General features: G+C 46.9%; 1 protein-coding gene across 1 annotated transcript in view; it reads left to right on the forward strand.

Annotated features, from left to right (window-relative positions):
- The window catches only part of LOC126153488 (uncharacterized), a 251,625-nt gene that overhangs the window by 215,396 nt on the left and 24,188 nt on the right, over positions 1–12,041 (forward strand). The window contains exon 6 of the mRNA XM_049916075.1: positions 8,436–8,633. Coding sequence (XP_049772032.1) covers positions 8,436–8,633 — 198 coding nt within the window. The remainder of the gene's footprint in view (positions 1–8,435; positions 8,634–12,041) is intronic.

Raw genomic sequence — 12,041 nt, forward strand, 5'->3', positions numbered from 1 at the left:
CCAGTTTTGATTTTCACTGTGGTTTCCATTTCGCGACCTATCGTACCTTACTTTCCGAATAGCCCTCGTAGTTTGTGTGTAGCAAGCGAGAGAATATTAAAATCTTGTATTGGGTTTTTGAAGGCATTGTGGATTGCATAAAACTCATAGGTAGGGGAGCTGAATCACCCACCAATATAATGACTGATCAGTTATTAGTGAATATTATTCTATTTATACATACATTTATATAGATAAAACATTTTCGAAGACTGCTGTTAATTTATTTAAATATGTCATATCTATTCAGAGAACGTGCAACAGTGACACTGACGTACACACACTTTCGGGCCGTTACCGAGTGTGTAACGACAGTACCAGAAAACATTACTTGAGGACGAAGTGCAAGTGATTAATTATGTAACTAACTTACAGAAATGAATGACGAGCTACACAACTCGCTGTTAGCCTGTAAACGCTACTTGTCATGACCAAATGAATACAGAAATAGCGCGATTTATTGTCGGAGGGTCATAGCAATGACACTGCTATGTACCCAGTTTTCGTTTGGTGCAGAACATACACTCCTGGAAATTGAAATAAGAACACCGTGAATTCATTGTCCCAGGAAGGGGAAACTTTATTGACACATTCCTGGGGTCAGATACATCACATGATCACACTGACAGAACCACAGGCACATAGACACAGGCAACAGAGCATGCACAATGTCGGCACTAGCACAGTGTATATCCACCTTTCGCAGCAATGCAGGCTGCTATTCTCCCATGGAGACGATCGTAGAGATGCTGGATGTAGTCCTGTGGAACGGCTTGCCATGCCATTTCCACCTGGCGCCTCAGTTGGACCAGCGTTCGTGCTGGACGTGCAGACCGCGTGAGACGACGCTTCATCCAGTCCCAAACATGCTCAATGGGGGACAGATCCGGAGATCTTGCTGGCCAGGGTAGTTGACTTACACCTTCTAGAGCACGTTGGGTGGCACGGGATACATGCGGACGTGCATTGTCCTGTTGGAACAGCAAGTTCCCTTGCCGGTCTAGGAATGGTAGAACGATGGGTTCGATGACGGTTTGGATGTGCCGTGCACTATTCAGTGTCCCCTCGGCGATCACCAGTGGTGTACGCCCAGTGTAGGAGATCGCTCCCCACACCATGATGCCGGGTGTTGGCCCTGTGTGCCTCGGTCGTATGCAGTCCTGATTGTGGCGCTCACCTGCACGGCGCCAAACACGCATACGACCATCATTGGCGCCAAGGCAGAAGCGACTCTCATCGCTGAAGACGACACGTCTCCATTCGTCCCTCCATTCACGCCTGTCGCGACACCACTGGAGGCGGGCTGCACGATGTTGGGGCGTGAGCGGAAGACGGCCTAACGGTGTGCGGGACCGTAGCCCAGCTTCATGGAGACGGTTGCGAATGGTCCTTGCCGATACCCCAGGAGCAACAGTGTCCCTAATTTGCTGGGAAGTGGCGGTGCGGTCCCCTACGGCACTGCGTAGGATCCTACGGTCTTGGCGTGCATCCGTGCGTCGCTGCGGTCCGGTCCCAGGTCGACGGGCACGTGCACCTTCCGCCGACCACTGGCGACAACATCGATGTACTGTGGAGACCTCACGCCCCACGTGTTGAGCAATTCGGCGGTACGTCCACCCGGCCTCCCGCATGCCCGCTATACGCCCTCGCTCAAAGTCCGTCAACTGCACATACGGTTCACGTCCACGCTGTCGCGGCATGCTACCAGTGTTAAAGACTGCGATGGAGCTCCGTATGCCACGGCAAACTGGCTGACACTGACGGCGGCGGTGCACAAATGCTGCGTAGCTAGCGCCATTCGACGGCCAACACCGCGGTTCCTGGTGTGTCCGCTGTGCCGTGCGTGTGATCATTGCTTGTACAGCCCTCTCGCAGTGTCCGGAGCAAGTATGGTGGGTCTGACACACCGGTGTCAATGTGTTCTTTTTTCCATTTCCAGGAGTGTATGTTTTCCCATGGTGGAGGTGGTATAAACAAGAATACTGTCTTTTTGTTTGCATTGGACGAAATTTTTATGTTTTTCATCTGAAGCGCAAACTATAACGCGAAACTCATCACTCCTCATCTAATGGAACACATTTCAAATTGTGTACTTGGCATCAATAATTTTCGTCTCACAAAACACAGCTTTGTGAAACGCCCTCTGATCTCGACAATTAGTCATTTCGTCTTGTCAGTGCTACTTTACAGTAGCAAGACCGTGTACTTATCTTCCGTACTGACAGTATGCCACGTCTAGCCTTATATTCCTGCGCGCTTCAGTAAGAGAGAACGAGTCGACGGGTATGAAGCGACCGCAGCGCCACAGTTCTCGAACTCGTCATACTCGCGGAACTACAGCGGGAACGAAGCGAGCCCTATAGCACTGACGTAAGAGAGGCACCTTGATTTGTGAAGTATGCAACCCACAACATTAGACCCGTACTCGCTCCGTTTCTGATCTCAAGTGAACGGCACTCGTTGCCCACCACTCGCTGTCCACGCAGTACGCCTTTCAGCAGGCGAGCACTCGCCTTGTGCGACCAAACGGGGGCGTGCCTCATTCCAAGCGACCAAGGAAACATGGTGGTTAGCTGTGTCACAACACAGCGCGAGGCCTAGAAAAGAACATCGAGCACATGCACAATGCTACTTTGTGGCCTATGCGCATCTACACGTTCTCTTCATGGCTGTGAGAGCCACACGAGCGGCTGTGTCATGAAGTGAGGTAGTATCGGTCATTGTCGGAAACTTCCACCAAGCTGTCCGAACTGAATTCGCCCTGAAACTTCCTGGCAGATTCAAACTGTATGCCGGACCGAGACTCGAACTCGGGACCTTTGCCTTTCGCGGGCAAGTGCTTTATCATCTGAGCTACCCAAGTACGACTCACGCCCCGTCCTCACCGCTTTACTTCTTCCAGTACCTCGTCTCCTACCTTCCAAACTTTACAGAAGCTCTCCTGCGAACCTTGCAGAACTAGCACTTCTGAAAGAAAAGATATTGCGGAGACGTGACTTAGCCACAGCCTGGGGGATGTTTCCAGGATGAGATATTTTCACTCTGAAGCAGAGTGTGCGCTGATATGAAACTTCCTGGCAGATTAAAACTGTGTGCCGGACCGAGACTCGAACTCGAGACCTTTGCCTTTCGTGGGCAAGTGCTCTACCATCTGAGCTACCCAAGTGTGACTCACGCCCCGTCCTCACCGCTTTGGAAGGTAGGAGACGAGGTACCGGCAGAAGTAAAGCGGTGAGGACGGGGCTTACTGCCGGTGGCAGGGCGCTGTAAAATACGAGTGAACTGTGACATCTTACTTGGTCTTTTAAAGTAAGAATAAACAAAAAAATAAGGGCACGAGACTGTCGTAAATAGAGGCAGTGGCCAGACGTTCCATAACAAGATAGATTATTCCAAAAAGGCGCTAACAGACTCGCAAGGCGGGACTGATTATGCGAAATGCTTAATGGTACGAGGGTCGTTCAATAGGTAATGCCCCACACTTTTTTTTCAGATCATATTTATCGTCACAATTTGGTGACAATATACGTGAACATGTATTGTCCGTGTTCTATTTTTCTACGTAGTCTCCATCACGCTCTATGGCCGTACACCAACGTTGTGGAAGAGCATGTATTCTCTGCTGGTAAAAGCTCTTGTCGTGTAGGCGTAGCCATATTGTCACTGCATGACTGACACTCTCGTCATCTTCAAAGTGTGTTTCCCGTAGAGACTCTTTAAGGAGCCCAAAGAGATGGAAGTCCGAGGGTGCATGAAGCAGTGATGTCCAACCCAATTTGGCGATGTGTTCCCGGGTTCTCAGATTTGTGTATGGGGGTGCATTATCGTGTTAGATTTCTACAGGGTTCTTGTCCGATCGAACACGTCGGAAACGGTTCTTGAGTTTAAGAGTCTTCACGTATGTCTCTGAATTGATGGTTGACCCTCTTGGCATGACATCCACAAGAATGACGCCATCACAATCCCAGAAGACTGTCACCATGACTTTTTCGGCAGAGGCGGTTGTCTTGAATTTCTTGTGATGAGTGAGGATGATGCCACTCCATAGACCGCCATTTTTGTTTCCGTCGCATTGTGGTGTGCCGAGCTTTTGTCCCCCGTAACGACCCATGCCGGAAAGGCCTCTCCGTCGGTCTCAAAACTCTCCAACAATTCAGATGAAATGGCCTTTGTTTGAATCTTGTGGTCCACTGTGAGTATTCGTGGAACCTATCGCGAGCACCTCTTTAAATATCCGAGTGCCTCGATCATTGCAGACGCACTTCCAATGCTGACCGACAACAGTAGAGTCAATTGTCGAGTTGTCATGTGCCAGTCGGCAGTAATAATAGCACTCGTACATTTCAGCATGTCTGGAGCAGTGGCTGCGACAGGATGCCCTGGGCATGGCTGATCATGGAGCTCTGTTTCTGCATTTCCTGAGGCTGTAACTTTCTTTACCCATCGCCCAACCGTACTCCTATCATCTGCAGCATCGCCATACACTACACACAAACGTTTATGGATGTTCACCCCAGTTTCTTTTCTGCACTTGAAAATTCAATAACAGCACGTTGCTTGTAACGTAAGTCGTATGTAGACGCCATTTTGACGCTGTACTACGGCTCTGCCATCTGCCAGAACGATTTGAAACTTCAACGACGCACAGAACGAACATCAAATGTGAAGCACCAACAAGGACGTTTGTCTGAGTACGAGGGTTAGTTAAATGAAAACCTTAAATATTTTTTAAATATTATTTATTGTGCAGAAGTGGTACAAAGGTGTATCACTTTCCAACATAATCTCCCCCACGCTCAATGCAAGTTCTCCAGCGCTTACAAAGTGCATAAATTCCTTTAGAAAAAAATTCTTTTGGTAGTCCGCGCAACCACTCATCCACCGCGTGGCGTACCTCTTCATCAGAACGGAGCTTCTTTCCTCCCATTGCGTCTATGAGAGGTTAACACATATGGAAATCACTTGGGGCAAGGTCTGGTGAGTATGGTGGATGAGGAGGACACTCAAAATGAAGGTCTATGATTGTTGCAACTGTTGTACGGGCAGTGTGAGGCCTTGCATTGTTATGTTGCAAAAGGACACCTGCTGACAGCAATCCACGTGCCTTTGATTTGATTGCAGGCCGCAGATGATTTTTTAGAAGATCTGTGTATGATGCACTAATAAAAGTGGTACCTCTAGGGATGGATGTAATGCTCCAAAATGACGCCTTTTTCGTCCCAAAAGAGAGTCATCATAATCTTCCCTGCTGATGGTTCTGTTCGAAACTTCTTTGGTTTTGGTGATGAGGAATGGCGCCATTCCTTGCTCGCTCTCTTCGTTTCCGGTTGGTGGAAGTGAACCCAGGTTTCGTACCCAGTAACGATTCTTGCAAGGAAGCCATCACCTTCTCGTTCAAAGCGCCGAAGAAGTTCTTCACAAGCTTCAACACGTCGTCCTCTCATTTCGGGAGTCAGGTGCCGTGACACCCATCTTGCAGACACTTTGTGAAACTGCATGACTAATCTGTAAACATGCTGCAATGTCATTCAGTGTCACTCGGGGGTTTTCCTTCACTATGGTTTCAACTGCTGTAATGTTCTGTGGACTCAGAACTCGTGCCTGACCTGGACGAGGAGCATCTTCCACTGAAGTCACACCATTTGCGAACTTCCTACTCCATTCGTAGACTTGCTGCTGTGACAAACATGCATCACCGTACTGAGCCTTCATTCGTTAATGAATTTCAATAGGTTTCACATCTTCACTAGGAAAAAACCGAATAACAGAACGCTGTTCTTCCCTGGTGCACGTCGCAAGTGGGGCGGCCATTTTTATACGAGGTGCATTCAAGTTCTAAGGCCTCCAATTTTTTTTCTCCGGACTGGAAAGAGATAGAAACATGCGCATTGTTTTAAAATGAGGCCGCGTTCATTGTCAATACGTCCCAGAGATGGCAGCACCGTACGGCAAATGGAATTTTACCGCCAGCGGCGAGAATGAGAACTGTTTTAAATACTTAAAATGGCGACGTTTTCCTTACTTGAACAGCGTGCAATCATTCGTTTTCTGAATTTGCGTGGTGTGAAACCAAATGAAATTCATCGACAGTTGAAGGAGACATGTGGTGATGGAGTTATGGATGTGTCGAAAGTGTGATCGTGGGTGTGACAGTTTAATGAAGGCAGAACATTGTGTGACAACAAACCGGAACAACCTCGGGCTCGCACAAGCCGGTGTAACGACATGATCGAGAAAGTGGAGAGAATTGTTTTGGGGGATCGCCGAATGACTGTTGAACAGATCGCTTCCAGAGTTGGCATTTCTGTGGGTTCTGTGCACACAATCCTGCATGACGACCTGAAAATGCGAATCCAGGTGGGTGCCACGAATGCTGACAGACGACCACACGGCTGCCCGTGTGGCATGTTGCCGAGCAATGTTGACGCACAACGACAGCACGAATGGGACTTTCTTTTCGTCGATTGTGACAATGGATGAGACGTGGATGCCATTTTTCAATCCAGAAACAAAGCGCCAGTCAGCTCAATGGAAGCACACAGATTCACCGCCACCAAAAAAATTTCGGGTAACCGCCAGTTCTGAAAAAAGGATGGTGTCCATGTTCTGGGACAGCGAGGGCGTAATCCTTACCCATTGCGTTCCAAAGGGCACTGCGGTAACAGGTGCATCCTACGAAAATGTTTTGAAGAACAAATTCCTTCCTGCACTGCAACAAAAACGTCCGGGAAGGGCTGCGCGTGTGCTGTTTTACCGAGACAACGCACCCGCACATCGAGCTAACGTTACGCAACAGTTTCTTCGTGATAACAACTTTTAAGTGATTCCTCATGCTCCCTACTCACCTGACCTGGCTCCTAGTGACTTTTGGCTTTTTCCAACAATGAAAGACACTCTCCGTGGCCGCACATTCACCAGCCGTGCTGCTATTGCCTCAGCGATTTTCCAGTGGTCAAAACAGACTCCTAAAGAAGCCTTCGCCGCTGCCATGGAATCATGGCGTCAGCGTTGTGAAAATTGTGTACGTTTGCAGGGCGATTACGTCGAGAAGTAACGCCAGTTTCATCGATTTCGGGTGAGTAGTTAATTAGAAAAAAAATCGGAGGCCTTAGAACTTGAATGCACCTCGTACTGATACTGCGACGGTATGTGTGCATCTGCACTATGCTGCCATCTACAAGCCATTCTGCAAGCTGTTTCGCAGCGCGCTTACCAACTTACTGGAGAACGGCGCGAAATTTCGATTTGTTATTACAAATTTAATGTTTTCATTTGACACACCGTCGTATATTAAAAAAATGTGGGGCATTACTTATTGACCCTTTCAGACCTGACTTTTTTCCTGGAGGATGGAAAATTTTTCTTTATGTGATAATGCACTTAGGTGATTTGTTAACGATTTTAGATGCAAGATTTATACAGAAATATGTACCTATTTTCAAAATATATTTTATACACTTGGCTTCATCTTATGGACTAAAATAACTAATTAAGAAATAATCTCTATTGTAATAAATAGTAAAGTGATCATTCAATAAATAACATGCAAAATAACAATATTCAGTTATAAAATGGAATATAGAGAACCAACCACATTCGTGTACTCTGGTTGTCATGAGCTGCTGTGTACTGCTACATTGACTTGCTGATATTTTTATAGTGATGCCCAACAGTTGGCAGCACTTACACATGATGAAAAAGTTGAAAATTCACAATTGTGCACGTTAGGTTGCCAAGGGGAAAAAATACTTCTGTTGCAGCTAAGACACAGTGAAAGTTAATGTACACAATTGTAGCCAGAGGGCCGGCCGGTGTGGCCGAGCGGTTCTAGACGCTTCAGTCTGGAACCGCGCGACCGCTACGGTCGCTGGTTCGAATCCTGCCTCGGGCATGGATGTGTGTGATCTCCTTAGGTTAGTTAGGCTTAAGTAGTTCTAAGTTCTAGGGGACTGATGACCTCAGATGTTAAGTCCCACAGTGCTCAGAGCCATTTGAACAATTTTTTTGTAGCCAGAGGGTCTGAAGGGGTTAAAGGACCCTCGTACATGATTGTCAAGCTTGCAGTTACATCTATGGTACCCGTTATTCGCCAAATGAGGTCGCTGTATCTCCCGAGGAAATCGGTGACCTTTGTGTCAGATTACATTACAAAAATCAATGTCTCTGTATTTTATTAAAACCATTACTGGTTTCGGCTTCGAAAATGTCGCCAGTTCTAGAAGTTTATCAGCAATACGTAGGCCTGTACTGAGTATCTTGGTACCGACTACGAGCCTACATGTAGATATTAAACTTTTAGACGTAATTATGATTACAAAGCCGAAACCGGGAATAAGTTTTTGTCACGTATCTTTCATTGTTAGATCTGTGAGTGTGTGTTTGGCCGTGTGTGGCAGGTGTGCGTGCCAGCGGGTGAGTCTGCGGAGTCCAGCTGCCCCGAGCCGGTGTGCGTGGGCCGCGTAAACGGCCGCTACGCGGACACGGCACACGGCTGCGCGCGCTGGTTCCGCTGCGAGGGCGGCGCGCTGCGGCAGGTGGCGCCCTGCCCGCCGGGACAGCTCTTCCACGCCGGGCGCTGCCGGCCCGCGCAGCAGGTGAGCCCACCGACCACTGTCCGCTGGCTGCTGGGGGGAGACAGTGATCGACACATGTCAGTGGTCCTGAGCAGAGTTTCCGGCTCGTACACAACGTGCCTTGGCCTCGCGCGACCGATGGTTGCGGGTGCACCACGGGCATCCGCAAACGAGCGGAAAGGATTGGAAGGTGGGGGGGGGGGGGAGCAAGAAGGGACGTTTGTCCCCTCCCACAATCAGGATGAAGACTTACACTACTGGCCATTAATATTGCTACACCAAGAAGAAATGCAGATGTTAAACGGGTATTCATTGGACGAATATATTATACTAGAACTGACATCTCATTACATTTTCACGCAATTTGGGTGCATAGATTCTGATAAATCAGTACCCAGAACAACCACCTCTGGCCGTAATAACGGCCTTGATACGCCTGGGCAATGAGTCAAACAGAGCTTGGATGGCGTGTACTGGTACAGCTGCCCATGCAGCTTCAACACGATACCACAGTTCATCAAGAGTAGTGACTGGCGTATTGTGACGAGCCAGTTGCTCGGCCACCATTGACCAGACGTTTTCAGTTGGTGAGAGATCTGAAGAATGTGCTGACCAGGGCAGCAGTCGAACATTTTTTGTATCCAGAAAGACCCGTACAGGACCTGCAACATACGGTCGTGCTTTATCCTGCTGAAATGTAGGATTTCGGAAGGATCGAATGAAGGGTAGAGCCACGGGTCGTAACACATCTTAAATGTAACGTCCACTGTTCAAAGTGCCATCAATGCGAACAAGAGGTGACCGAGACGTGTAACCAATGGCACCTCATACCATTACGCAAGGTGATACGCCAGTATGGTGAAGACGAATACACGCTTCCAATGTGCGTTCACCGCGATGTCGCCAAACACGGATGCGATCATCATGATGCTGTAAACAAAACCTGGATTCATCCGAAAAAATGACGTTTTGCCATTCGTGCACCCAGGTTCGTCGTTGAGTACACCATCGCACGCGTTCCTGTCTGTGATGCAGCGTCAAGGGTAACCACAGCCATGGTCTCCGAGCTGATAGCCCATGCTGCTGCAGGCGTCGTCCAGCTGTTCGTGCAGATGGTTGTTGTCTTGCAAACGTTCCCGTCTGTTGACTCAGGGATCGAGACGTGGCTGCACGATCCGTTACAGCCATGTGGATAAGATGCCTGTCATCTCGACTGCTAGTGATACGAGGCCGTTGGGATCCAGCACGGCGTTCCGTATTACCCTCCTGAACCCACCGATTCAATATTCTGCTAACAGTCATTGAATCTCGACCAACGCGAGCAGTAATGTCACGATACGATAAACCGCAATCGCGATAGGCTACAATCCGACCTTTATCGAAGTCGGTAACTTGATGGTACGCATTTCTCCTCCTTACACGAGGCATCACAACAATGTTTCACCAGGCAGCGCCGGTCAACTGCTTTTTGTGTATGAGAACTCGTTTGGAAACTTTCCTCATGTCAGTACGTTGAAGGTGTCGCCACCGGAGCCAACCTTGTGTGAATGCTCTGAAAAGCTAATCATTTGCATATCACAGCATCTTTTTCCTGTCGGTTAAATTTCGCGTCTGTAGCACGTCATCTTCGTGGTGTAGCAATTTTAATGGCCAGTAATCTATTACTCATTACAGAATTGTCTCGAAATTCTACCATTCACTCTCCGCAACTCCACTAAATAGCAGATTTAACATTGCCTACCGAGGCGGAAAAGATTGCAGCTTTAGCAGTCACTTGCAAAGCTAGAGTTATGTTAGTTGTGATTCTGTTCCCGCAAAATCACGCCGAGTCATTGGTGCGGCTATGGTTTTGGCGCTGATCTGCAGCTAGGATGGATACGAACCTTTGCAGAACTGTGCCGAAATCATATCTTCAGTCTTTTTCTGTCGCTTCCTCGTTCAGCCCACAGCTGCAGAAAGGAGACTGTCTCTCGTTCTTGCACACAGATTATATCACCGACTCACAACACGTAAACATGACAGCATTATACGTGCCAGTGATCTATCCCTATACAGGGTGTAAATTATAAGTTGACAAACAAGAATAACTCGAGAAATAAGCTTCACACGAAAAAATGTGTAGAATCCAAAGTTGATTATTTTTTAGGGGGACAGCTGATGGTGCTCAAATTATCCCCCTGGGGGTGGGGCGGGAGGCAACTTTAAAATTTCAAATGGGAACCCCCATTTTTTATTGCAGAAGCATATTCTACATAAAAAACATTTGTTTCGATTCTTGGTAGTTGTCGCTGTAATTCAAGAAAATCCATGTTCTCATTTTTGCGTGGAAAATGGTTACGGATAAACAAAAAATACTTATTTACTTCGCACATTTTGATTCGCTAAAACTAAAACTCTCCCTCTCCCCCCATACGGTGGGGTTTGAGAGAGAGGAATTGGAGTTTTACAAATGCTGACCCAAACTTATCCCAATCTGGGGAAAAAATTAATATGTGGGTCAACATTTGTAAAACTCCAATTCCTCTCTCTCAAACCCCACGCTATGGGGGGAGAGGGAGAGTTTTAGTTTTAGCGAATCAAATTTGCGAAGTAAATAAGTATTTTTTGTTTATCCGTAACCATTTTCCACGCAAAAATGAGAACATGGATTTTCTTGAATTACAGCGACAACTACCAAGAATCGAAACAAATGTTTTTTATGTAGAATATGATTCTGCAATAAAAAATGGGGGTTCCCATTTGAAATTTTAAAGTTGCCTCCCACCCCACCCCCAGGGGGCTGGGACGGCGGGCTAATTTTAGCATCAGCATATGTCCCCCTCGAAAATAATTAACTTTGGATTCTACACATTTTTTCGTGTGAAGCTTCTTTTTCGAGTTATTCTGGTTTGTCAACTTAAAATTTACACCCTGTATAATATTACTGACATTTAAAAAATTATAAAATTCTTAATCACTTCTGCTGGTGGCAAAGCTATTGAAACGGTAAAATGTTGCATAGAAAATTTTTGCTTGCTTAATGATGAATTTGCATTCCGCCATCCAGCATCAGATTCCCATCAGCCCAATGAGAACATTGACCGATGGCATTATTTACAGACAAGAGACCGAGCACAAAATTACGCAGTTTGCGTAATTACATTGCCATGATACTGATATAAAAGGTCGGTAAAAGAAATCTCAGGACACTGAAATAAAAGTTTCATGAAGTAAATGCCGATTGAACACTAGTAGCATTCGTCTGTGACCATAAACAATTCGTTGGCAACTCTCATTCGCTGCACACTGAAAAAGTTCTAAAATGCAACATAGTAAATTGAGATGTGGCATTAACGGAAGACCAAAGTAGGTTTTTTATTCAAAAACAGCTGTTATCATTAAATTAACGTATTTATTTAACCAAAACTTACTAGAGATGGGGGATCCGCT

The sequence above is a fragment of the Schistocerca cancellata genome, chromosome 2 (genome assembly GCF_023864275.1).
Source record: "Schistocerca cancellata isolate TAMUIC-IGC-003103 chromosome 2, iqSchCanc2.1, whole genome shotgun sequence".
Lineage (NCBI taxonomy): Eukaryota > Metazoa > Arthropoda > Insecta > Orthoptera > Acrididae > Schistocerca > Schistocerca cancellata.